Here is a 27,493-nt window from a genome sequence, read left to right as displayed (position 1 = left end):
TGCCAATGGATAAACAATGAAAGAATCCTCAAAATGGACACGCACACTGCACTATGGTAGATGTAGTGAAAAAAAACAATCCCATGATCCCATGCTGCTTCGCAACATCACCAAAGTTTTGTTATTGTTTGTTAGAAAATAACATATTGTGCGGTGAGATGCCATCCTAAAGACACAACACAAACAAATCATGGGACTCAACATCCAGGGAACAATTTCATGAGCAGAAATATATTTATTGTTGAAAACATAAATATATAAATTATGATTACTGCTGTATTTATCCAATGGAAGCCCAAAAGAAAAGTACCAAAGGCCAAGTGATAGTGTGATGGCATTTTTCTTAGGTCAAGTCTCTCCAAGCATGGTCCCTGTTTAACTGAGAACACTATCTTACACTGGTGTAGATGTGAACAGTGATAAAACATCAGCCTTATAAATAGAGCACCACACAAACGATGGTTGGTGAATTCACAGCAGTTGCTGATACATCCATCTTTCAGTCAGTTTTTTCTTTACTCGACCTCATAGTGACTCACTCTTCCGCCTTTGATTACTAGAGAACTTCTCTTCCTCTTTTGAACACGGGGGGGGTTGTTTTTATCCCCTGGTTGGCCTGGTGACACATTCACTGTTACAGTAACTGGTAAGGCAGTAATTGTTTATCCCATCAGGGTCACAGGTTCAGGCCAGCACTGTGCTGTTTCCAGGCCACCTCTGGGCACCCATCATCATCCGTCCCCGAGGGCACGTGGCTGCACAAGGTGTGAGTCCCTTCAGCGGGTGGAGCGATCAGAGATTTGTTCCCCTGTCAACAGAGGAGTGAAGACTGGCTAAACAAGGAGCCCATTCATGCGCTTGTCGATTTGCTTTGCCTGCTCATTCACTCTTTGAGGTGGACTTTGCTCTTTCCAGGCACATGTGTGTTTGTGAAGCAGACCGGGCGGACATCTTTCTTATCAACATTAAAGTGATATGAATGAAAAATAGCATCATATAGCAGAGACATCTTGTGCACGAACACACGAACACACGAACACACATACACACATACACACAAACACACGCACACACTCTGTCAGTACATACATACTTGCACATTAGATTTTCTCTAAAAATGTGGTTGGTGAGCACAAACGTGTTACAGAAAGGATTTGGGGATGCTTATCTTAGAATAAGCTACAGTATGGCCACTCACTAAGGTTGCCATGTTTGAGTCAGTCAGTCCGACCTTTTCATAATTCTGACGCACACACAGTAACAAGCATGGCAGCCATTTTTTCCCTTGTCTATTCCACCCCCTGCCCATGTTTTTGCATCTTTTCCAAAGGATTAAATACAGACATTCAACCACAACAAAAGAATTAAACATAATTCCTGCTTGGATATAAGTAAGCATAATATATTTCATAACAAAAATAAAGCATCTTCCTGTACTGACTCTCACATCTCCTCCTTGCACACATATATCCAAACCATTTACAACACTTGACATCATTCGGATATACTGTAATATAATAAGAAAACATGGATGACAAGGATAACAACAAATGACATTGAGATTGTGATACTGATGGTTACAAAGAACCGCAGCACACAAGACTCTTGCATGTCTCCAAAATCATGGAAATGTCTTTTAGGTTCTTTCTGTCTTCCTTTTGCACTGAGACAAAAAAAAAAAAAAATTAAAACATCCACATGTATAAATAGTTTGTGAGTAGCGGTGCGTCCTTTTTAGATTTCTCTGTGCACTGCAGGTAGGAAAAGTCACAGACCACCAAGGACTCTCAGAGAAGATTTTTTTGTTCACTCCGCAAACATCCAAAAACTCAAATTGTTTAATGCTCCAATGAGAGTCTTTTGAAAAATAAAACACCTCCATAACTCCAGTGCTCGCCATTGTTTTCCTTTATCTCTCTTTCTTCCTTCCTGTGTATGCAAGAGTCATTTAAACAGGGCAGGGCAATTTTATGTCGCCCAGCTGGAGGACATCCACTGCTGTTTTTGAGTCTGAGCACCAGATTCCCACGAAAGCCTGATACAACTGTTTTATGGCCATTTCTGTTGCACATCTTGTTCAAACAACGTCGGTCAAAATGTTCAACACAAATCCCTTTCATCATCTCCCTTCGGCCTCTTTCTGCCCGAGCTCCACAGCATATTTCTTTTCTTTTCTTCTTAATCATTGGCAGGGTTCAGTTGTCTGGGTATAGGTGGCACACCACAGAGGAAGACATCATCCATAATCACTGTTTTTTTTTAATATAAAAAAAGCACCTTTGGCATCTTATGTATTTTTGTCTGTTGTCTATTTTTCTGTCGCTCATTTTTACAGAATTATTTGTCTTTGTAAGACGGAGGTTGCACGGCAGTGGGGAAGAGGACCGAGCAGGTCTCCTGTTTGTTGACGTCCTCTTATTAGGTTCCTCCCACACTGAAGTCCCTTGTTCTGATTGGTCTCACCTCACGTCCACTGCGGGAAAGAGAGCAGAAGCTTGGATTAGCATCACAATTTTCCAAATAGAAAACGTGTTACATGATGGAAAAAAGGTCAATACTTTTTTGCATTTTGTGCCCAATTGCATCAATTTGTTCCATGCATTTCAAACAAGACCCACAATGTTCAGAATAATTTTTTCTCCAGATTTCAAAGGCAGCAACCTTGATGGTGCAAAACAAAATTCTCTCTCATAGTGACAGGCAGCAACGAGAGAAGGTGAATATTGGTGTTGTCAAGATGACGTGGTGAAGGAGAACCAGAGCAAGACAAGTGAGACATACAGCAGACAAATAGTGGGTGTCGGCTTTTCGTATAACACAAGAAAAAAGGTGCACACAACCACTCACAATCACAACATGGTGACACAAAGCAAACGTGTGCGGTGTGCATGCTCAGCAAACCACAAAATCAACATGCAGCATTAGGGCACGGAGCATGGTACTCCTCAGCCCTCCCTCTCCTCACACTGATTGGCTGTGATGTGATTTGCAACGGTGATTGGCAGAACCTCTTTGCACCCTGATTGGGCCAGTGCAGTGCAAAAAGGTTAGGGGGCGTCACGGTGCTAAAGTCCTACCTGTTCCCTTCACAGCTCTCCAGTGGACTTTGGGTAATGAGTGCAACTTTATTATGTCGCCAATAAATCCTTGCTGGGCCTTAGCTTTTTAGGTTTCCTTTTTTTACCTTTAGCCCTACGGTGGCCTGAAAACACAAAGTCGGGTAGGGTGGATAGGAAGCAGGGTTAAAAGCAAGAAGCAGGGTTCATGGCACAGAAAGAGGTACAACAGCCCTGGGACAGAAGCAGAGAGTGCAAGGATATGACACACTATAAATACTTCAGATGCCTTATCAGTACACATCACAGCGCTTATCTGCTCCCAGGGAGAGAAAAGCTTGAGATCAAGGCACTGGTGGATTTACCTGCTGTCATGCCAAGCAGCCTTTGTACAGCCTTCCTTAACACGCACCACTCACACACACACACACACACACACACACTTACGCACACGCACACATCTTCATCTAACAACGAGCAAAACACACAAGCTTTACAGTTTTGCAATAGCAGGCCACCTCACAGGTGTGTCTGTCTGTTTGGAGGCAAGATAGAAACAAGGTCACCTAGTGCAAAGCCAAGGAGCCAGACAGACAGAGACCAACGGACAAACACGAGGAAGGGAGGAAAGAAAGGCGATGCATGATGACGTGGGGATGAGGGCGGGGCTCAGACATCAAACTCAAACTTAGTGAGTGATTTGCAGAATGCTGGGCAATATTTGTGATACAGTAATAATACTATCGTTACCTGTTTCTGCTTCTGAGTGCTCCACCACATGATGTTGTGACGTGCACACACACTCCAGGTGATCTTCTAACCGCACAAAGACCTCTTTCAGCTTGGGTCTCCTCCTCACATACTCCACCTTGGCCACCTGAAGGGAGGAAAAGAAGAAAAGGTTAGCTGCAGAGCCAGCTCCGGCACCATCATCACTCTTCTCAGAGAGTCATCAATGAATGCGTACACTCTTTGCCTGTCCGGCACCATCAGGAGGCGTAGCACTGTGACTGATGATTCTTTCATAAATCGATTCATAAAAAATAAAAAAAAGCCCAGTGTTTGAAGTGTGACGGCAGCATTCCTCCGAGGGTGATGCATTGAGTTCCACTCGCTATGTGTTCTATGGGCTGTTGATCAGATGTGTAAATACTGAATGGAGTGTATGACCCTGTCCAAGCATACTCAAACAATGGGAGAGGAGAAACGGAGGATAGGGGGGAGCGGTGTATGCCCTAACACCCAGAGAGGGTTTACTCTGGCCTGAGAAGAGAGGCTGGGAGATCCCGCCCTGCTGGAGCATCCGTATCGAGACAGACACAAGCCTAAACTCCCTCTCCCTGTTCCGACATGTAGGCTGGTGTTAAACCACATTACTATTTCCCCATGGGAAAGGGAAAGTGTTGCTTAATATGTGCATGTAAGGAATACAGTTTACACGGTCTAATCTAAGCAGTAGAAGTCCAGAGAACAGCCTTTCCATTCTAACAAGCACAAAAGCAACGCAGAAATTCCTGTCCTTCAGTCCAGCTAACACCCTCTCCATTTGACACAACGGGACTGACCTCCACCCACCCAACAGCTAGAAATGAAAAAGACCAATCCTCAGAGGGTTATGAATAGGGTATGTTGATTAAAGCTTAGATGAAAGCTGAACAGAGAAGGTTGCGTGGAGGTTATGATGATCTTGTTGTGTAATTCAGGGGAGGTGGCCGCATGCTTTTCCCTCTCTGATGTTAGTGCCAAGGGCAGGTAACCTCCACATCCACCACTGAGGGGCCTGGGGGCCACATGGAAACAATATCCCCTGCCTCACCTATCTTCCTGGTCACTGCATATGGGAGGATATTGGCAGACAATCTCCTAACGCTCTCTGGTGTTATGAACAACATGGCTTTGCAGGCTCTCACACACACACACACATTGACAGAGTGCCAAAACTGATGAGAGGCTTTCTTGCTCTATCCTGTGATGGCACAACGCCAAGGCTGACTCTGAGGGTGGAATTAGTCATGCAGACAGACGAACATACCAATACGCCGTAACATACCAAGATGCTGCCTTGCAACAGTTGCTTTCGGCAGAGAGGAGAAAAACATAAAGAAAAAGAAGAGAGACAGTGAAAAGAGGGTAAGCAAGCAGAGGAAGTATGCAGTGAGCAAACACAGGACAATGGTGTCTGGGTTAGCTGTGGTGTGTTTGCTGTTATCAGGCCCTGATATAAAGAGAGTGGGCGAGCTGAGAGCAGGAAGGTGGACCATCACTCTCAATAGGGAATGTGTGTGTGCATGCTTATGTGCATGCGTGTGTGTGCAAACAGAGGGGGTTATTTAAGGAAGGGGGGAGGACAGCCTGACCATGATCATGACTAGCATTAAATGACATTCATGTGTTACTCATTAACATTTGGTGTCTGGGTTACCCACTTGGGGAATTTATTAACACTGACGCTGACTCTGAGAGGATAGATAGAGAAGTTATCAGAGGTATCACGGGATGACACGAACTTCCCAGAAACCACTGCTAATATCTAATCGAATTATCTGGGATAGGAGCGAGAGCAAAGGAGTAAAGCGAGCTGAGAGATGCAGCTGTCTGTGCGGACGACTCTGCTGCCATTGGTTACGGGAAACTCGGAGGTGAGGGGGTTCAGAAGTTGCCAGCCGGACGCCAAACAAGTCAGCCATGTCGGACACTCATAACTGAGTCTGATCCTAGTGACAATCACACACATACAAACCCAAACTCTCCAGGAGAAACAAACAGCTATTGACAGATGGATAAAGCGATGGGCCCCCTGGATGAGAGGCCCAACAGCAGGCCAGTCTCCTTTCCCCTCACACAGCAGGCCTAAAAACACTCCCTGCAACAGTTACTTCACACACACTCAAACTTTATATTAGTCAGTCAGTGTGTATAACTGCAACATAACACTTCTCAGTCTGTCTGCTACTTTGTTAAAAACCTACTCTTTCTGCCTCTTTCTTGTATTGTGGGAAAGTGTTGACGTTACAGAACTGGCGACATTCCCTCCTACAAGTTTTATACTTTACGTCCATATTAAATTTCCATTTCCTTCAATTTTAGCCATTTCTTGTTCCTTCCAGTATAAAGAGCACAAGCCTCTTGTGCAGAGTCAATGACTTCCCACATAAAACATACATCAGAAGAGACCCCCATGCTACGACAAGGGGCCCCACACTCTCTTTGTATAAATCAAACTGCTCTAAACTCCCTAGAAAGCCAGGGCTCTGAGAAAGGGTCCCCCTGAGCGGCTTTGGAATGATATCTGAGCCAGAGGGTTTGGGGTGAGGCAGGGGGCTCTGGGAAGTGCAGCCCCTCGGTTTGTCCTCAGTGTCTCCCCTGCTCTCTGTGTGAAGCCAATTGTCCTGTTTGGGTTAATTGGGAATTCCCTGTGCACCAAGCACTGATGAGAGCCTGATGGAGGGGAAAGTTTTACCCGGGCCTTCCAAGGAAAACACAACGGGGATGTGGATGTGCACTGTGGGCCATTGTGAGCTGGAACAGTGACAGAATCGAGCAAAAGTGAACCAACATGTATGTTTGGAAAATGTAGGGGTGGAAGGTGGCAGAGTGAGGTCGCAATTCATCTGCCAGGAGGAATATTAAGCAAGGGGTCTTGTTGAGATGCTACAACTGTGATCAAGTGGAAGAGAGGTGTGGAAAGTTCTGGGGAAGAGGAATGTGGAGAGGCTCTCCACGTTTCCATCGGCAATCAAAGAAAGAAGGAAAAATGACACCCAGAGGACAGGCAAGATGAACTGCAGAGGAGGAGGGTAAACCACAGAAGACGCAGACTGAACATCAGACAAAGACAGTCCAGACAACCTGCTGCTGCCCTCTGCTTCAACCCTCCCACAAACACACTCAGGGAGATGTGCAGCAGCACCTATCACAGACGGTGTGTGGAGAAGAGAGGAAGCAAGGAGGGCATTTGTCGCTTCACACGGGCTTGTCATGCCAAAACAGCACAGCAATCTCCCCCAAACTCTCTCTCTCTTTCTCACACACTCACACACACACACATTAACGTATCACCAGATGTGGATATCTCTCTGCCCCTAACCACATTGTGCACTAAGCTTCCCGGACCCTCAGAGATCGAAAGAACCATTATGCAATATCAAATATCAAAGAAGGCAAAGAGTGTAATCTCCCCACTTCTTTATTCCCTCTCTTCTGTGTCTTCAGAGAACAACTAAACTGAAGATAGACACACATTGCTGTTCACTTAAAAGAGGGAAAAATAAATAAGATTTTGATGAGAGAGTAAAAAAAGACAGATGGAGACTGACAGAACGGTAAAATTAAAGAGTGGGAGATGGCTCTGTTGCAGGAGAGAGACAGCAAGAGTGAAGAGGGAGTGAACAAGTATTTCATAGAACAGACAATCAGACTCCAGGGCTGAAGACTGGCCACTGAAGTCAGTGGGGAAGAGTGAAAGGGAGGACAGGAGAGGAGGAGTCAAGGGAAAATGCAGAAATTGTAAAATATGATTCAAATATGGCTGCTACTTTTCCTGCTCGAGCTGATGCGTTCCAGCTGGTGTAGCAGTAGCCAAACTTTCCGACTTCTGGCTTGGTCGGGACGCTCCCATGGTCTCTGACCCGGCCCACACCCCCCGCCTTGCACACCACGCACACATGTATGCACACACATACACAAAAAACTCCCTCGGCCTTCTTCATATAGCTGGAGAGCTGAGTGAATCAAAGGGAAAATAATTCACAGATGCGAGGGACTTCAAACAGGGAGGCCCCTCTTTTCCCGTCTCCCCCCCACACGTAATCCACGGGACCCCTCAGACGATCATAAATCACACTCACTGTATCACCGTCACACTGTCTTTTATTTATGAAACACCCCGTAAGTCAGGGTCCCACACTACAGCTACTGCTTCCCCCAACACCCGGATCTGACCCATAGTCACTGAGGGAACTGTCACTGTGTGTGTGTGTGTGTGTGTGTGTGTGTGTGTGTGTGTGTGTGTGTGTGTGTAGGGGTCGGGGCCAGGGCCATTGCAGAGAGATGTGTGGACCCCCACACTCAGCACTGTGGCTATATCCGCCTGGCCGCTGTCAGCCTCCACTTTGATCCAGCAGCCATCAACACTTCATTACTCTGCCACCCGTCTTCCTCTTGCGGCCACTTCACATAAATGACCTCGTCCCCGTGCCGCGGCAGTGGAGTTTAGGTAGCATAGAGCACACTCTCTCTCTCTCACACACACACACACACACACACACACACACACACATACAAACAATTTCTTGGGTTGACACAGATGTGCGCTGACAACTCCCCCCGACCTTTGCAAAACAGTTACGCATCGAGTGCCATCAAAAGTTTCCATCTACTGAACCAAACCAAATGAGAGAAACTGAACTGCATTGTCTGCAAATGATGCCACATTAGATCATGGCACCTCATGAGTGCAGTGATAGTTGCAGTGACTCCCTGAATAGAACCAATTACAAGATTTTATATACAGAGTGAAAATCAAATTACATAAATACAATTTAGAACAGAAAGTAGTGTAATTAAGTGAGTTTTGGTTTACTTTGTGGGTCTCAAAGGTGCGATTAGCAGCTCAGTTATACTTTCTCGCCATTTTTCTTATCAAGTTTATATTTATGATGTAAAGCTATGTCGGAACTGTCTTTGACATTCTTCATTTACTAAACCTTTTGGATTTACCTCATTTGCCTCAAACTGAATCACAAATATCACATGCAGTCAATTCTGTTTCTGCTTATATGTGAATGAGGAATATAATAATAACGTACAGACCAAATGTACGGCAGAAGCCTTAAGAGTTAATGAGTGAGAGGATGAGTGACAGCTCCATTGTGTGTCTGTGTCATGTGCTGTTTACTCAGCCCCATTGGACGAACAAACAGAGAGGTATTTAGATTTTACACACACGCATATGTGTTTAGACAAAAAATAATGTGCAAAGGAGCGCCCAAGTGCACATGCACACAGAGATCCCAGTCAAATTCTTTTACTAGTTCATAAACAAGTTTGTCAATGAAGCGGTAGATAGAGATAAAAATATGCAGAGGAAGAGCAGGGAAAACAGAAGGGATGATAAGGAAGAAGTGAAAAAGAAAAAAATATGAGAGTAGGGCTGAGAAAGCGACAACCAGAGCTGACATAAAAAAGAGATAATTTTCCACATGCCATCAAAATGCCAACGATATGCAGTTTTAACCATGATATTTATTTTCATTACTTCCATTTCCTGCCATTTCCTAGATTGTAACAACTCTACGAACATAACACTAAAACAAAGCGGCACGCTGTTCTGCCAGCCTTAAAGAAAAAAGAGAAATGAGGAAAAATTTATGTGAGGGTTACGGTTAGGGTTAACCCCTAACCTAAATTAATGGAAAAGAGAGGGAGGAGTCAACATGCTTGAATAGGGGGAGTAAATATGGTGTCAAAGAAAGTGCAACAGGAGGTGGAGGTGAAGGAGGAGTCAAATGAACGCTGGATGCATGATGGACTGAATACATTAAAGTTTAATTTGCTCATTAAGAATTCGGTTCGCCCAAACGGAACCATCTGTAAATAGGCCATTATTTCACAGACAACATTTGGACTTGTCACAGTAGGAAAAGCACAGGTGTAAAAAATGAAATTATTTAATGGGACTCTGGAATAGAACGCCATCATTAAAGTAATCAGGAACAGCTGGGCCTTTCCTACTGCGACAAGTCAAAAATATCTGTGAACGAGGCCTATGGCTGACGAGACAGTTCCCAATTTACTGTGTCATGCCAGGCGTGCAGACAACACAAAAAATATCTAACGCAAAACTTGCTTGCACACAAATTAAGTTTCAGCTTAATGCAAAAAAAGTTCAGAAAGCATGAGAGGAGGGGAAAGAGTGAGACTTTAAGATCAGCCTCTTCTCGCCCAGCCTAGTCCTATTTTAAGTTGGCTTTTTTTTTTCTATTACCCTGCCACTGAATAAGACAGGCTTGTACAGTACAGGGCCTGCACAGACCCGTTCTCTTTTTTGGGTCCATGGTATGAAAAAGGAAAGAAAGAGAAGACAGGAATGAATAAGTAAAGGTGCATTTGGACAAATGCATAGTGGCATGAGATGGAAAGAAACACAGTGAATGTGTTCTTTTCCCATCCTTGGCCAGAAGAAGGAAAACAAGCCCGACCCAGGGTAGACGGGCAACATTTTTAGCTTTCTAATAAATGGAGGGAGAAGCATGAACTGAACTCCTATTCAGACTAACTGCTGAAATGAGAGACAGAAAGGAAAATCTTGGCATGAGACAATATTTCTCACACACAATGCCGTGAATGTCTCCGGACTGGAGGGAGCCCTGAAGGATGACCTTTTGCAGGGATACAACGCCTTTCAGCCCCTATCACCCACCAGTGCAAGCCCCACGGAAAAACAGCAACCGTGAAAACCCTCCCTGCCCACCACGCCTGAAGCTCCTTCTCCAGTCTGTGTGCACATTTTGTCCTCAGTGTCATGAGAGGGACACGGGCAAAGTCGCATGGATCTCAGCATTCCAGGAATAGCTGAATCAAGCCTTAGAGAGTCTTGCCCACCATCGTCAGTGTCTCTCCATCCATCCTGGTCTCTGTGATCACAGACAGAGCTCCTATTGAGGATGACAGACACCAACTGTCTGGCAGACGGAGAGACAGACGAGCTTGCATGCAGACAGACAGACACACAGGGTTGCGCTGTATATCCCAGCTTGACTCTCTTACCACACTATGAGTCAGCATTTCTGACCATAAACCTCTGTACTGGATGCAGCGCTCTGTGCCCCACAGCGGCCGTCTTGTCAGCGCAGCTTTACTGTCTCAGAGAGAATGTCCGCCTATCCAAACTGAAATCTCTCTGACCTGTGCCAGTGTGCCAAGGGGAAGGAGGCAGCAGCAGGCGGGGTTGGTATTTGTTTTATTACTCTGCTTGCCAGTCGAGGCGGCAACTTTAAAGCCTTGCATGAGGAGCAGGACAGAAAGCAATGTCCAAGTGCCCATGGCCAGCAAGATCACAATGATTAAAGAGCAGATACAATAGAGTGCATAGATAGACTCATAGAGAAACACAAACATAGTCGGAGTGTTCCGGGCCATCCTGTTTATCCTCCAGTTGTCTTTTACTCTCACAGAACAGAGGACATAACTCCCATACCTCCAAACAGAGCTTTGCAGTGGCTAACAGGCTGTAGTGTAAATACAGCTGAAATATGACTCAACTCGAGCCACGGTGTCTCCTCTGATCCTTAGCAGAAGGACGTGTTTTCAAGCTGGCGATGCCAAAGAGCTTCTGAGAGCAGTGCGACCCCCTTCCAGTGCTGTCTCTTTCTCTTTGTCACCTCTTCTCCTCCGGGCTCACCGCTTCCAGAAAAGACAAAGGGCCAAACAAAGGGGGAGCAGAGGAATGGCTTTGCAGTAACCAGTGACACTCAGACATTCTCAAGATACAGGCGCCTGTTTCTCTGTCTTATATCTGGCAAGGGCATCCGTGTCTGGTGGACCCTTCAACAGATGTACTGGCTAAAGGCACCAACATCCCTTTCTACATATCCTCTTCCTCTCCTCTTCCTCCCCCTCCCCCTCCCTCCGGCAGTCCTGGCACAGCCACGCTGGCAAACACAGTGATGAGGGGAAAGGATGGTGATTGGCCGAAATGGTCAGAGAGAGAGGGGAAGGAGCAGGACGGTTAGTGCGGCCACTTTTTCAAGGAAGAGGCACAGAGCAGAGGGGTATTGTGAAACACAGAGGAGCTGCAAAGGACAGAGGGAGTAAGGTTGGAAAAAGGTGTGAAGGAGGGCAGGTTAACCCAACCTCACCTCCCATGTGATTTACTTACCTGCTGCTGAGGGAACGCAGTGATTTGTGTGTGGAGGTGGGTGTGTTTGTGGAATAAATAGGGTAACTGTGATATATTGGGTGTTGCAGTAATGATCTTGACTCTGTGTGGATATATGCATCCTTTTTGGCATGTCTATCCTGTAGGAGCTTGTGTCTTACCTTGACAGTGCGGTGGTGCTTGCGAGAAGGGTGACAGCGCATGTTGCTGGTGTTGCAGCAGCCCGTGCAGCGTTTCACCTCCACACAGGGCGGCCAAATCAGGAAGTTGGCAGACGTGGGATCCACCTGGCTCCTGGGGATCTCGTAGATCACCGTCCGCGTCTTACACACCGCTGGGACCGCCTCCTCTACTGGAAGAGGGACAGGGAGAGGGAGGAGTCGAGTTAATGCGTTCAGTCTGTATGAGCATTCAGTGACACATTTTCCGAATGCAAGCGCATGCTGATGTATTGTCAAAATCCGTCTTTCACCCTCCCAGCTGCTTCTTGCATTCCTTCACTACTCATTATTTGATGACTCACTTGATGTGGGAGCTGTTCGTCCTACCTCAGTTCACACCCAATCTGCTATAAGGCTCTTAAGAACACATACTATCCAAAAAGCTGATCTCATATCAGCTAAGGAGCTTTGGGATCAAGTCAGTGAGACACAAAGAAACTGCTTCTTTGTTCAGAGGGCTCACTGGGGTTAATGCAGCATGACTAGGCCAGAAAACCTTTATGTCTGCCAGTGGGAAATCTAATAATGGCCTTTGACCCTATTGGCCATAGTGAAAAGAAGAAGGCAGCAAGCACTCATTTCAGATTTAACGCCCCAACAGGCACTCAGACCTCAAGATGTGACAGAGTGTACAGTAAGATACCATTATGTCGTGAAGATGATATGTGCATCATATACAGAATGTAAGGGTTTTTGTGGACAGCTGCCTAATAGCTATTCTGTATCATTCACTTATGGTTCGGCACACATGCATGAAATACAACCAGCCACTTTATCCTGCATTGCTTCAAATGCTACGCTGCAAGAAGTCTTAACACACAGATCGCACACGACAGGGTAATCTCCGTGCCTCGATCAGATATCGTACCGCGTGGCGTTTTATGAAGAAATCTGACTGAGAGCCCTGGCAAGCTGCAACTTGAAACCTGAATGCCTGGAATTTCCACGCTCAAGGATATATTTCTCTCCTGACGCGTGTGTCTTAGATCTCCAAGCCCCTGGCCAATTAAAAGGCTTCGTGTCAGACGTCCCGTTTAACCTCAAACACCAGACTTGTTTCTCATGAGTCCTTCATTGCCATAAATACTGGGTAGATGTCTTCATTATGGTTCCTTTTATCCACAAATAGCCACATAAAAGCCACTAACTATTAGCTTTGTTTGAAATTAGTGTAAAGTGATCGGTTTCACCTCCTGGGAACTCACATGTCAGGGGTGATATTTAAGATATAGGTTATTTTTAGGTTATTATGACACTGTAATATGTTGTGCCAAGTTGTGATGTACATAGTGCTGAATGTAATCATGACGCAGCCTCTGAGCGGTACAGTGAAGCATATACTGTAGTATTTATTTAGTCTTACCAATACTCCTCTTGCGTCGGCTGTGGAGCTGGGAGCTCTTCAGGTCATTGTAGTGACCAGGGTGACGGGAGAAGTTCTTATGGTGGTTGTGGTGTTTGTGGTGCTTGGGCTCCTCGATAACATCATTTCCCGTACCTCGTCAAAATAGAAGGCAGCCATATTAATGTCACACAGAGAGGAAGCAAAAACAAACAAAAGGCTCATTTAATCAATAAACACGCTATGAGTCTGTAACCGCTGCTGCCACTTTCACAGTGTTGAATGACTGCGGTGGGCGTCTGGCTGGCCTCCTCAGAAGGGCTGCATGGGATCTACTATTGATGTTTTATATACCCCTTCCACAACAAACAATGAGTCGGTTAGTCACACAGCCATAATGAGATGGTAACTTCCTACAGGCTGCTTGTGCTGTATGTAACACATGCTTTGATTCCCTTAAGGGCTTAGGGTTCCCTAGCAGGCGGACAGGCAGGCAACCGCTGATGATCACAAATTTGAGGTAAACAGACCAGCGTACACAGGGCAAAGGCAGGAGGCACAGTTTTACACAGACCTCTGAGTAATTTGGAAGCTTTGTGTGTCAGCCCCACTCACTCATATGTCTGAACTTTCCCAGAAGGAATGAAGTAGTCTGGATGCAGGTGAGTCAGCATGAGCCTTCAAAAACAACCGGCTTTCACAGACACACATCGGGCTAAAGTGGTCATTTGACAGGTGGTACTCTGCTGCCATTATACCTGCGCCTAATTAGTGGTTCTGCGCCTCTCATTAACCTGAAGATGTTTGCTTTTTCAATCATTCTGCGGCTTGGAAAAGTACATGTTTTGCCTTGCTGCACTGCAACCTCTCCAACTCAGGTCTAATATAGCCAGCTCAGCTAATTCACAGTCGTGGTCACCTGATAAAGCTTGCTTGTTTTGGTCCCCACCTAGAATATGAGGAGTTACAGAAGAGTGCCAGAGCAGCAATAAAATGATAAAGCTTGTTCGAAGGATACTGCCCTTTTCCAAAGAGCAGAGTCTGAGTCGTGTTTACTAAGTAGGTGGGTCCTGTCTGTATATGTACTTCATACCTACCCACCTGGAGAACACCCACACTTGTACAATTAACATAAACGCACACTGGCAACTACGCAAACTCCTCATATCCTCCTTAACATGCTAAAACCCAATGTACACCCTCACAACAAAGCTCAGCCATGGGCAAACACATTCCACTCTTTCTGCTTCTTTGTGCTCTGACCACATTCATCAAAAGGGATTTTGTTCACCTATACCTGGTCCTCCTCTGGGATTGGTTGTTTATTTGCTTTCGGATGCCTTCTTTTCCCAGGTCTGACAGGTATCAAAACCAATAACGTCCCTTGAGTGAGAGTTGAGGGAATTTCCTATTAGCCTTTTGTGTAGTCGGTTAGTCAGTCAGACGGCCGATGACCCAGAACCGAAAGGTCTACAGAAAGGAAGTGTTGACTGCTGCTGAGGAGTTAAGCAGAGGACTGCGCTTCAAGTCTGTGAGGCCACTGTACCCACATACAGAGACACACACAAACCTACTGTACATATGTCACACACGCTCCCCAGTGCATGTCATATACGTGTAGACACACACCTACTGAACACTCTTTTCACTGTCTAGTGGACTCATTGGGATTTTCCCACCTTTTAACGCTGCAGTCACCAACAGAACACCCACTGCGCTTTCTCAAGCCCTACTGCACAAATCCTGCTCTTCATCTCCCCCCGTCAGAGCAGGACAGGAGTGAGGGAGAGCTTCACACCGCTGGCCGCCCGGAGACAGTTTGTGTCAGAGCAGAAGGAGAAAGAGGGGGAGGAAATAAAGAAGTCCTTTATGGACTGCACTTGTTTTTATTCAGCACAATAAAAGACCTTTCTGTTGTGTTTTTCTGCACACTGAGAGGACGTGAAGGGAAACGGAGGAAGAGGGAGATCGGGCAAGAGGACGCATGAAACAACAAGGAAAGGCAAGATAAATAAATCGAGACAGAATAAAGATTAAGGTGCAGACAGAAGTGAGAGGTTTGCTCCTCTGTTGGGTCCGCGTGCACAGAGGCTCGTCACACTGAGCCGGGGACAGGAGACAGTCTCTGGCTGTGAATCAGACTATTGTGACATTTCAATCCCTCCATTAATTGAGAGGTTTGACTCCCTCCCTTTACACCTCCTTCACTCTTTCTTTCTCACTGTACCTGTACTTGTGATTGGTGTCACCATAATTCCCTCTATCTGTCTCTCCTCCTTGTTACTTTATAGTCTAATGGCAGAACATCTGGGTGGACATTAGTTCATGTCACATTGTTCTTTGTTTTTTAAGACACTGTAAGTACATAGCAAGTGCTATGGGAGGTAGTCATGCTGCCTGCGAGTGAAGCATGAGCAGGAATACAAACTCCAGAATCCAGCTCCAACCCCATGCCAAGAGTCAGGTTCCCTTTTCTGTCAAAGTCTTTCACTGAGGGAGATAAGAGCAGGCAGGCCGGGGGGCCGCCGAAGGAGAGAGACAGAGATATAGAAGAGGAAAAGCGAGGAGAGACGAGGAGCACCTCAGGGGCCAGACAACCATCTGCAGACTTCAGTGGGGTCATCTCGTCTGTCACTCAGAGCTGGAGACGCTGTCCTTGCAAGACGTGTGCGCACAGACAGAAAAACAAATGCAAGCCTGATCTGAGCAAAGCAGCACTAAATGAAACAAACAGCCACGAGATAAGCCCTGCAGGCCTTCCCAGTGTCCTGACACCTCTGTCCTTACAGGCTGAATTATAAAGCCATCCTACCAGTGATACAGATCTCAGACTATAACAACTCAGGTGCTACCCAGGTAAACAACAAGCATAATCCCTGTCTCCATCAATAAAATGCTAAAAAATCACACCTTTTCAGATCTTTCAGACATCTATGTGCTTAACAATTTTAAAGACAAGCAAATCTGTCTCAGCCTTTCCTCTCTCCAGCCCTGGTTGACATTCTATGCCATGTACAGTTCATCCTATACTGGTAGCTTTACTGTCCTGGCTATCCGCAACAAAAGCTCTGAAAATACCCCTCTGGCTGGCGTCAAAGGTCTTTTAATGGGTTTACCAGGGCCGCCACGCTGGCCCTCAGGCAGATTTATGTCCTCGTAATAATAATCAGCCTACTACTGTTACCCTGCAAAACATTCCTCTGTTTGAAGAAAGACATGTTAATTCAATTATAAACACCTCTTCTCATGCTAGAGGTGCTCCAGGGATCTATTCTGGGCTCATCACAGAGGGGGGTGCAGGTTGGTTTGATTGTGAATTCATCAAGTAAATGCACTAACGATGTGGGGCTATTAGTCCTAATTGGTTCGTTCATCAGAAAAGCAATCGTGTGGTTTTACAGAAGGATATTAGAGTCACAGATCTGCCATGATGTTGCTTTGCTGAATACAAGTTTTGAGGTTAATGAGCTATGACCAGTGCTCACATCAGCTGGGACTGCTAAAAAAAAAAGTAGAAATTACCTATTTCCATCAACAAATCTGTAGAGGTAAGTGCTTAGTTTGATCTATGACTAGAGCCTGTGTAAATAGAGGCTCATGTGATGGGAAACAGCGTCTTCCAGTGCACCCCTGTAACTTAATCTAAGACGGTCTGAGATAGACCTGTCCCCCACCACAGGAGAAGCAGAGCATGAAGCACAAAAAACCTGTGTGACCTGTGCCGTGATCCACTCTCTCTGTTTACAGGGCGACTTCTAGTATGTGTGGCAGTCGGTCGCTATAAAGTTGGCTTATTGCAGCTACAGCAGCTGAGAGAATATGCACAAATAAATGCCTGCCAGTGAAAGTCCACTCTCGTCACATGGACAGTGGACGCACCTATCAGGGTTCCTACTTTATCACGCACGCCAGGACTGCACTTGGCAGCTCCCCTGGGTGCACAGATCCCTCAGCAATTTCCTGTGTGGTGCTCCAGTCACAGGCATGTGATTTGAGCTCGGTTACAGGAGCCATTACTGCTATGATGCTGAATTCACATAACGGCCAAAGCAACAGTAATTTCTCTGATTTCTCACTAAATCCAAGTCGCTCATCAGCAGCTCGCTGATGTGTCACAAGTGGATCCATCATTCATTAAAGTTTATCAGTGTAACAAGAAATCTACACATTCTCCAGCAAAGGTTCTGAAAATGTGGCGCGAGAGCTTAATTTTAAATATGACCTTTGGGTGAATGTATGTGATTGTTATTTGACTTGATCCTTAAGCAGAGGCTAAAATATAAGTGAGGTCATCAACAATAGCAGCCACACACACACACACACACACACACACACACACAGCATGGAGGGCACTGAGGATTTGAAGTGTAACTCAGCTGTGTTGATAAAAGTATCAAGAGGCTGAATTTACCTACGGAGTCAATGTCCAGTAGCCGCTGGAGGTCGCTGATGCTGTGGATTTCACTGTGGGACAGTCTGTCTATCAGCTCCTGGGGAAACTGCACTTCCTTCTGGGGGCAAAGAAATCAAACAACAGGGGAAAGTTAGACGTGTGTCGAGTCGGTGGTAAAACGTCCCGGTCATTGTTCGGCTGTAGAAATAACTGTGCTGAGTTTAAACAACCATCCGGAAGATCAGTGCTGGAACAGCTTTGCAACTATGTGCCAACTAACAAGCAGATCTGACATGCCCCTCATGCGAAGAAAAAGATTGCGCCGAAATCCCCTTGAGAAATTATGCAATTTAAGCATGATTTTGAAAGGAGCAGAAGCAAGCCTTTAGAATAATAACACATTTGATTGGATATGCTGGTTACTTTGGTCCACACCTTTCTAGAAGAAGCATTTTAAAATATTTTGTATCGCCTCTACTTGGCACACAGGACGGTCTTGAGAGAAACCTATCGTTTAAACCCAAAATTGTGTCAAAATAAGTGCTGCTTTCAGTATCCATATAGCGCCGAATTAAAGAATAGACTCCAATCAGCTTAATAACGCATTGAATTACTATGTTACTCGTTTTCCTCCTCTGCCGAAGAGCGAAACAATATTGAACCGTCTGTTTTCTGAGGGGACTTCGGAGCTGCACTGTGACTCGGGCCGTGCCGTGCCCATGTGAACCTCAGCGTTGCACTTGTTGCGCTGCTGCAGGAACCGTGCAGGATCATAGAAACAGTGGCTATATATAAAGAGATAGATATATTTCGCCCGGAGCGGTTCCCACGCATGAAAGCGCACAACCAAAACTATTGCCCAGTTGGCTCAGGCTACAAACAGATTTGGCACAAACGCCAAAAATAACTGCGTGAAATCGCGTTGTTGGTTTTCAAACGTGCGCAGTCACTGGCCCTCATGGTAACAGGAGCTGCTGCTTGTACACCCTCAACAAATTAATTCATATATTCACACTGTTCTTAAAATAGAGTCTTAGTCTAAACGGCCCTGTTTATTCTCTCAGATACGAGTTTGGACAGATTATAGGTTGATTCAAGTGAAATGTGTCTTTAAATGGTGTATAGGCTCATAATCAGATCTTCTAATTACAGGCTCTGCATCAAAACTTTGAACACTGTTGCTCTGTAGTTGACTCTCTCTGCTCATCAAGTTGTGGCTGTTGGAGAAATACGCGCTGAGACCTTTGCACCTTCACGGGAATAAAAACTGTCTATGGCACAGGGGGCCAAGGGGACACGGTTTGCGTCCGGCCCCGTGTGTGAGGGATTCCTGGTTACTTTACCTCAGCGGTGGCCAGCAGCAGGTACGCCGTCCACAGCAGGAGGTGGCAAAGTGCGGCTCTCATCTCCCTTTAATTTAGAATGAACCCCAAACAAGAAAAACGCGCTGTTCTGAAGGAGCCGCAGAGTCGCTCCTGGCCCCAGAGGATCCACAACCATCCCCTCATGGGAGAGAAACCGGGTGTCAGAGCTGCTCGGCGGGCTCGGTCAAACTCCGGGCTGCACTTGGCTCGTGGGTGTGAAAAGCTGAGGAGGCTGGAAGTTGACGCTTGTTATTCACATTGGCCGTGCGTCCTGTGGAACGAGCTCTGCTCCGCAGGTCCACATAGCTCCTTAGGCGCAAGCGGGACAATCCCAAGAGACGAGTCCGACGCGCATTGCACTTGTCCTTCACCCTCTGACAGAAAAAGGGCTTCAAACCTCAGCCCAGTTCACATGGAGATCAAACAAGAACCACAGCTCTGCTTCTTATGTTGGAATCAAGACGCACGGCTGTTTTTGTGTCTATGTGACAGTCCTATGAGAATATAATCCAAACGAACAGATCCTCTCAGAAAACCACAAGGGAGAAAGTTGTCCTTGTTGTGCCATACAGAGCCCGCGTTGCAGCAGTGCGTCTTTGCAGCAGCGCGCACGGCTCCTTGACTGTGTGGGACTCTGGAGTGAATGAAGTCTGAGCGCGTCTGAGCCGCTGCATATGAGAGCCAGCAGCTCCGGGCCCGTTGCGCCTCCCCTCGCGTCTCGGTGATCGTGCATCTATTCAGCTGCAGGGAGCTGGTTGGTTGGTGTGGATGACTTATTAATACTCAAGAGCATGCCCCCACCCCCACCCCTCACCCCCTGCATGTATATGTGCCCTTCAGCAGAGCGCCCATTCACAGATTCAGGCTGTAACTGATATTGATAATCGGTGACTGGAAATAATGACGTTAGACAGAGGGATATAAGGGATGATAGATAGATCGATCGATCGATAGATGATGAAGATGATGATGTCGATGTAGATGATGAAGATGATAATGATGGTGATGATGATGGTGATGATGATGATGATGATGGTGGTGATGATAATGATGGGGATGATGATGATGATGGTGATGATGATTATGGGGATGGTGGTGATGATGATGGTGGTGATGATGATGATGATGGGGATGATGATGATGATGGTGATGATGATGATGGTGATGATGATGGTTGTGATGATGATAGTGATGATGATGATGATGGTAGTGATGATGATGATGGTGGTGGTGAAGATGGTGATGGTGATAATGGTGATGATAGTGATGATGATGATGATGATGATGATGATGGGGATGGTGGTGATGATGATGGTGGTGATGATGATGATGGGGATGGTGGTGATGATGATGATGGTGATGATGATGGTGATGATGATGATGATCATGATGATGATGGTGATGATAATAATGGTGATGAAGATGATGGGGATGGATGATGATGATGGGGATGATGATGATGATGATGGTGATGAAGATGATGATGATGGTGATGATGATGATGATGGGGATGGGGATGGATGAAGATGATGATAATAATGGTGATGATGATGATGATAATGGTAAACACCCATGTGTTTTATGGTTTTCATCATGTGATGACGTAAATGGGCAGAAATGTAGCAGGATCATGATCATGATGATGTCTGTGACTGATGATGTCTGTGACTGATGATGTCTGTGACTGATGATGTCTTATGACGATGTGTTAATAACACGAGCTCTCTTTGTGGTTTTAAGTTTGAAGAAGAAGAATCATGTATAATGCCTGAGTGTCTTATCAGCACAGAGAAATACAATGTGTAAGAAGTATTGAAAATACTAAGGATGATGACATTTGACACAATAGCGGGTGAATTATTTTACATCCATATGTGTGGGCGTGACTTTGGGGCAGAGGAAACAACTAGTTAACTGCACATTAACGACAGACTGGTCCCAACTTGTTGTGGGGAAGCTGGAGGCGGTGTGGTGCACGGTTGCGTTGGGAGGTCTGGGAGAAGAGCCCAGGGGCCTGGTAAACAAGACATACAGCTACAGAAGCGAGGACACAGACGGACACAGCGTCAGCCAGAGGTGACAATCAGCGGGGGGGCCATAGGTCAGCCGACCAGGTGGTCTGCCCTCCACCTTGTCCATTCAACATGGATCACATAGCACGAGGCCAGCCTGAGGGCGGTGTGTGGCTGGAAATGCTGCACCACTGCAGCTGGTGGAGTAATTAATGTAACTATTTTAATAGGGCAGTGAAGTTCTTTTTAGGATGGGACCAGCACTGTGAAACAAATGTAATATTTTTAACACAAAGTTCCTTCTGCTAAACGGATTCATTGCTCCAGCTGAAGCTTCTTTTTTTTAAATTTGCTGCACTGCACTTATCATCCAATCTTCAGTGCAACACTGCACAAGTAACTGTGTGAGTTCAAGTATGTGATGCTGCGTCAAAATGTTTGGCAGAGTCCTTTAGTGTTGTCATGGTTACAACACATGTCAGCCTCCCTAGTCATGCTGCAGTGCACTCTTACTTAAATGCATGAATCACGTTTCTTGTGGGTGTACACAATGTTGCATCATGGTGGGAACAGGGGGAGTAGAGAGGAGCAGGCCACATAGAAAGAGAGAGTGACTGTTTGTGTCAGGTGAAGTGAGTAAAAAGGAAAGAAGGAGCAGGTGAGGATGATGCATCGCAGTCGTTCTCTTCCTCTGCCGTCTTCTGTGCTTTGACGATTGTGCTTGTAAGTGTGAGAGACAGATATGGAGAGGAAGCAAAACTACACCCAAACTTCAGCCACAGAAGAGTGATGCAGGTGGGAGATGGAGAGAGAGAAATCACATGAGGGAGGAGAAAATAAACTGAACAAAAGTAAGGATGGAGTCACATTTGAGAGGAGAAGGAAAAAAGATTCAGAAACCATTCCCTCTCCCTCGTTTCTACATGAGCTAATAGGCAACATGTTTACTGGTTACTGAGGATTGTGTACCTAACAACATAAACTCCAATAAATGGTTTTATATGCTGGTGCATAATAAATCTCACCATAAATACGCTGCGGAGAGGACGTTCTCTGACTGAGGAGATGACTCCTGTTTCTCCCCCGGGCCACACATATTTCCCAGTGAGAGAGGTGTAGGAAAAAGGGGGGGGATCTTTTAAGAATGTGCTGGATGTGAATTGCCTGGCCCTGAGGGATTGGAGTGTGCCTCTTAGTCTGGATGATGTCTGTCTGTTCTTATCGTCTATTTCTGTGGTAGGAGGGAGTGATCACTTGAGCAGTCTTGACCTTGTGAGACCAAACTTTTTTTTTTAGGCAGTGGCAGTTTGAAGACAATGAGGATGGAGATTAATGAAGAAGAAGGAGAAGGTAGTTAATACTTGATAGTTAATGAAATTATAAAGGCCTGGACTTAAGTGAAGGCAGAACCAACCATCATCATTAAATATATGTTTTCCTCGCTCCGCTGAAATATCTCCCTGAAAAAGGTTTATTTTCACTGACACCTTTTGGATATGCTCAAAGCAAAAGCATATTAGGTTCAGCTATACCCAGTATCTTGGCACAGTAAAGGTATTTTAGGAGTCATTGCAAATAAGCCTGTGATCCTCCCTCTACCCTCCTCACATGATGACAACAAGAACACATGATAGCTAATATGAGGTACATTCATGAGGGACAAAGTGAGAAAATAAAATAAAGTAACATTTAAAAAAGAGAAGAAAGAAAATGAATGAAAGAGAGAGAGAGGGGGATTTGTGGTGCGTTGTCATGACACCATCAATGTTCTCTCTTTGAATAAGCTGCCTCACCCAGATAATGATTCTAAAAAAGATATTGTATCATGTGGACAGGAGTAGGTGATGGGGTAATAATAGTACCATTATAAAGAGAAGTATTCCAGGACAGGCTATTAATGAGGTAAAGGAAATAGCATCTGGTCGCGTTTCTGAACCCAAACCCTGTGATGAAAGCAGAGAATCTCACACCTCAGTGTGCACTGGTGGAACCATAAAAAGATAGCAGCACAGACAATAGAAACTCAGCATACTGATAGCTGCATATTCACAACAGTTATGATACCTGCAACTACTTCCTTTCCAATAAAAGCTATGACATGTTTTCCACACGGCATCCCAGTTCTATGACACCTCGTAATGTCAAAGACCGAGTGGATTACAGGGCGGATTGCCTTGCAACAGGGACACAAACACAGATCTAAAGCTGGTGTCTCCCCCAGCACCACCCAGCCATATCTCGAGCACGCATGAGTCACGGACACCAGGAGCAGGTCCTTTGTAGGCGGCTGAGTGATCTCCTCCCTCCTCCGCAGGGTAGAATTAGGCGAAGCTAACTGAAGCCCAAACCAGCTCATCAGTGTCTGTGATGACAAAGTTGATTCCATTAGTGGGTTGTGTCTGTAGTGTGGAGCTGATGTCTTGTAATAGGCCCATTAGAAACAGCGGTAACATTTATGGTTGGGTTACTCATGTACACACACACACACACACACACACACACACACACACACACACACACACACACACACACACACACACACACACACACACACACACACACACACACACACACACACACATTCTCTCGCTCTCTCTCTATCTCACTTGCACACTTAAGTAATTCAGGTGAAATTTCCCAGGAGCAAAGGTACATTCCAGAGGCTGGTAGTGATATAGATTGGACTTGGATATTATCCAGAGCAGAGTGCATATCCAGGGCAACGTCTACAAAAGTGGCCGCACAGCACACATACACACATTTACACACAGAGAGAGACACACGCTCTCACTGCTTGCTCACTGAATATTAAGCAGTAAGGAGTGGGGGAGGACGGGGGAGGTACAGGAACCCTACATCCAACATCCTATACGCGGCTGCTCTTTTATAGCGATGATTACTGGCATTCATCTCTCTAACATGCATAGCAACCTGAATGAAGAGCACTGTGGGGCCCTCCCTGCACCCCTTTTGACCCCCTTTGCCTTTAAGGCACTATAGGTGTACAGGCATTCAGGGGGCACAATGCTCAGCTGCTCTTTCAGAGGTTACAAGTGTGTATAGTCAAGTGGGATCAAAACATGCACGTAGCTGGCGATACAAGGTGAGCAGGGCAAACGTTCAGCTGCAACACATTATGCATACAGCAGCTCATGAGAGATCACAGCATCCCCTCCATGTGATCTCCAGATCTGTCAAACTGCAGTCCGCTCTTGTTATAACTCTGCCTTGACTTTTTCACTCCTCCATGAAAGCCATCCGAAGAGAACTGGAAATAGGTGTTCGGTGCGAAGAAGAAATGACACCGAAGAGAGAAAGCACTGGGAACACACTGGAAGAAATCCGTGTTTGTGTGTGTGTGTTTCACGTTGCTTGCGGCCAGCCTCAGCTCCTGCGGGATCCAAGGTTCGACCCCGTTGTTCAGGTCAGAGATGGACTCGTGACCACAGCGTCCGACAGCAACAGTGCAGAGGAAGCAGGAGACGGTGAACTCCAGATGTGAGGAAAGGAAATCCCACTTAGAGACAAACTCAGACTTGTAGCTCAGGTATGAATGCACGCACATATGCATTTTCTCATACGCCCGTCGACTGCATGTGGGAATCTACACTGAACAGCATATGCACTAACACTCACACACCTGCACTCTCTCATGCACGTCCTCCAATTTCCAAGAATGGACAGACAGACATTAAGCAATTCGGGCACAAGTCTTTACATGCAGTTCCCCGTTCCCCCTGTTCTAGCTCCTTTTCCCTTAAAACACTGCCTCTTTATTCTCGAGTGAAAAAAAAAACACTCTTACTTTCTGCACACACACACACACACACACACACACACACACACACAGAAAACAGGGGACTTCCAGCCACTGAGAAATAACAACGTAATTGCCGGTGCTCTGTTGTCTATCAAGGCCTGACCTTTTCAACATGTGTGTGCCGTGTTGGGAGCGGTGGGAACCGACGTGGAGGAAGACAGGGGTCTCCCCTGCTCTGTGGTGGTCTGACTCAACCATGCCCCCCCTCGTCTCTGCACTGCAACTCCCACAAAACTCTGGGAACTCCCACTGCGTCCCCATGTTCGGTGGGTTTGTCGGCTTGAAGGGGAGAGCACAAAAAAAGTCAGAAATCAGGCTCTTGGAGGGATTCGGAGGACATCAAAGACGGGACAGGGGTGATGTGGAATGGACAGGGGAGGGGGCGAGAGCTGCCCTGTGTCCCTGTGGTCCCAGGGGGATGGAGGAAAATGTATGGAGCTCACATTATAGTGGCACAAATGTAAGTTTTATGTTGTTGCCAATGGGAAAATAACAATCCTTATTAAATAAGGAGATTAAATGAGGAAACATATACAAGGACACACTCATAATAAACATATGAGCATTTTTAGGATTGTACATCAACGGCGAGTGGAAAGAAATGGCTTTGACTTGCAGAGAAAAGTCATCCAAACAAATGGCAAGAATCTAATATCATGAGTAAAAAGTGGAAGTGAAAACAAAACCACTTTTGAAGCAAAAATCATCACTGGGTTCAATGACGAGACCTCTCTTTGTTTCTACTTACCATTGCCAGTGCAAAGTCAACTCGGAATTGGCTCCTTCTGATAACCGGCTTGTATTTTGACCGAAGATTACGTCGTCAACACTCCCTCCAATGTTTAAAAAGAAGATGAACGTTAGGAGGATTGGAGGGTTTATTTCATTGGGCAGACACCGTGCCACTGCTTTGCTCATTGCATCATGTATTTGGAGGCATCACAAAACGTCTCACTGCTGCTGCTGTTTTCACTCATGTCTTGACAATATTTTTCGCAGGAACCCCCTGACACCAGCGCTTCTGACCTTTGGATCAACTGTTTTCGTTGGAAATTTGTGGGACCAGTTCTTGATTAGGCACCGGCTTTGGCATCGGCACCACGTTGGTGGTAAAGGGCACATGACAGACAAGCTCAGTTATCGGTGGGTGCACGCAAAGCTGTCCTCAGAAATCTATTAGGAGCCTCTAAGCCTATAATTGCTCCAATTGGCATGTCAGTTTGGGCTTTTACTTTGTCATTTATGCTTCCTCCTCCATTCCTTGTCTGTCACTAGCCATGGACCCGCTGTTGGTGGAGGGACCATGAGATATACGGGAACCACTGGTGGTCATAATGATGGTAGTGGTGATGTGTGTGCGAGAGGGGGCTGGGTCTTGTATCAGGGGGATTAAGGAGAGATTTCTATGGTGGACTTAAGCGACATTAGCTATCCATGACAGAGCTGAGGGATAGAAAACCCCCTAAACTAGAGGGTGATTATGACGAGTTAGAGAATCCACTTTGGTGCACCTGGTTACTTATCGCATCATCAGCCCCAGGGTACCCTACTCCTTCAGGTATGCTTGTATGTAAACCTGAAGTGAGTATTAGATTTTCCTCCTTGATCTCACGTGCTCCATGCACTGAATGAAGGATGACACTGGTAGGTGCACATGTGCGTTTATGCATTCTCTGAGGTTTGTTGCAAGCATCCACAACTCAAATTTAAAAAAAAAAAACTTTTTGGGTCCCCAGGCCTTTGATACCAGCCCATATTGACATTATGGTACACAGAGCAGAACCATAACAACACCTCTCCTCCTCCTCACCATTCTCTCCTAGGACTCAAAATGAAGTGTCAAAATCCCAAAGGCGGAGGGAGATCACAACAAACTGATTATCAACAGGAAGTGGCTCCATTATGGGCTTAAAGATGTTCTCTGGTTACAGCACTCACTCAAATCCACACATTCCTGCAGGGTTTAGGGAGAGCCAAGTCACCCCTGTGGACTTCCAGTGGCTCCCCAGTTACTGCCTCACCCCCGGGGGCAGTGCTCGGGGTACAGCCGGGATGTTGGGGGACTTCGAGGAGGGGCTTTGAAGGGTTTTGGATGTCTAGGGTGGCCTGACAATCAGGAGACACTTGACAGCCTTTTGCTATGTGACTTTGCACACCTGCAGCGAGGGGGTGTGTTGTGGGGGATGAAGAGGAATCTTTTGCGATGGGAGGATTTACTTAGTGAAGCAATCACATATAAGAAAAGACAACATATCCCAGGGGGGGAGTGTCAGTGGTAGATTGTCACACTCGCTCCAATCTGCAGCATCACACCTGAAGAGCTGAACATTGATCTGGAAAGAAAAGATGCTTTGAGTGCACGTATCTCAAGAGACTGAAGCAAACCATCCATCCCAAATGTCTCAAA

General features: G+C 45.9%; 1 protein-coding gene across 7 annotated transcripts; it reads right to left on the bottom strand.

Annotated features, from left to right (window-relative positions):
• Positions 1-215: 215 nt before the first annotated feature.
• Positions 216-19,917, bottom strand: pdgfab (platelet-derived growth factor alpha polypeptide b). Of its 7 annotated transcripts, none has more exons than XR_002203349.2 (7): positions 19,234-19,916; positions 17,909-18,008; positions 13,519-13,653; positions 12,096-12,286; positions 3,807-3,933; positions 3,078-3,202; positions 216-2,473 (listed from the first exon to the last, which is right to left on the bottom strand). XR_002203349.2 is itself a non-coding variant. In XM_020101736.2 (6 exons), the coding sequence occupies exons 1-6, from the start codon at positions 19,294-19,296 to the stop codon at positions 2,460-2,462; spliced, it is 630 nt and encodes a 209-aa protein (XP_019957295.1). In that variant the 5' UTR covers positions 19,297-19,916; the 3' UTR covers positions 216-2,459. The 7 variants fall into 7 exon arrangements, 3 of the variants coding, with proteins under 3 accessions (XP_019957295.1, XP_069381248.1, XP_069381249.1); XR_011241092.1 differs by having other exon boundaries at positions 12,096-12,283; positions 19,234-19,904; XR_002203350.2 differs by having other exon boundaries at positions 17,909-18,005; positions 19,234-19,880.
• Positions 19,918-27,493: the final 7,576 nt, after the last annotated feature.

The sequence above is a fragment of the Paralichthys olivaceus genome, chromosome 5 (assembly GCF_024713975.1).
Source record: "Paralichthys olivaceus isolate ysfri-2021 chromosome 5, ASM2471397v2, whole genome shotgun sequence".
In the NCBI taxonomy this organism is placed as follows: Eukaryota; Metazoa; Chordata; class Actinopteri; order Pleuronectiformes; family Paralichthyidae; genus Paralichthys; species Paralichthys olivaceus.
Note: the sequence above shows the minus strand (reverse complement) of the source record. Positions and strands in the feature narration are given on the sequence as shown.

Bases quoted from the DNA above. Each gene is read 5' to 3' on its own strand.
- pdgfab (XM_020101736.2), bottom strand. From the start codon at position 19,296: ATGAGAGCCGCACTTTGCCACCTCCTGCTGTGGACGGCGTACCTGCTG. The intron at 13,654-17,908 runs GTAAATTCAGCC...TATTTTGACGAG, and splicing joins ACTGGACATTGACTCCGTAG to GTACGGGAAATGATGTTATC. The intron at 3,934-12,095 runs GTAAGACACAAG...TCCTCCCTTCAG, and splicing joins AGCACCACCGCACTGTCAAG to GTGGCCAAGGTGGAGTATGT.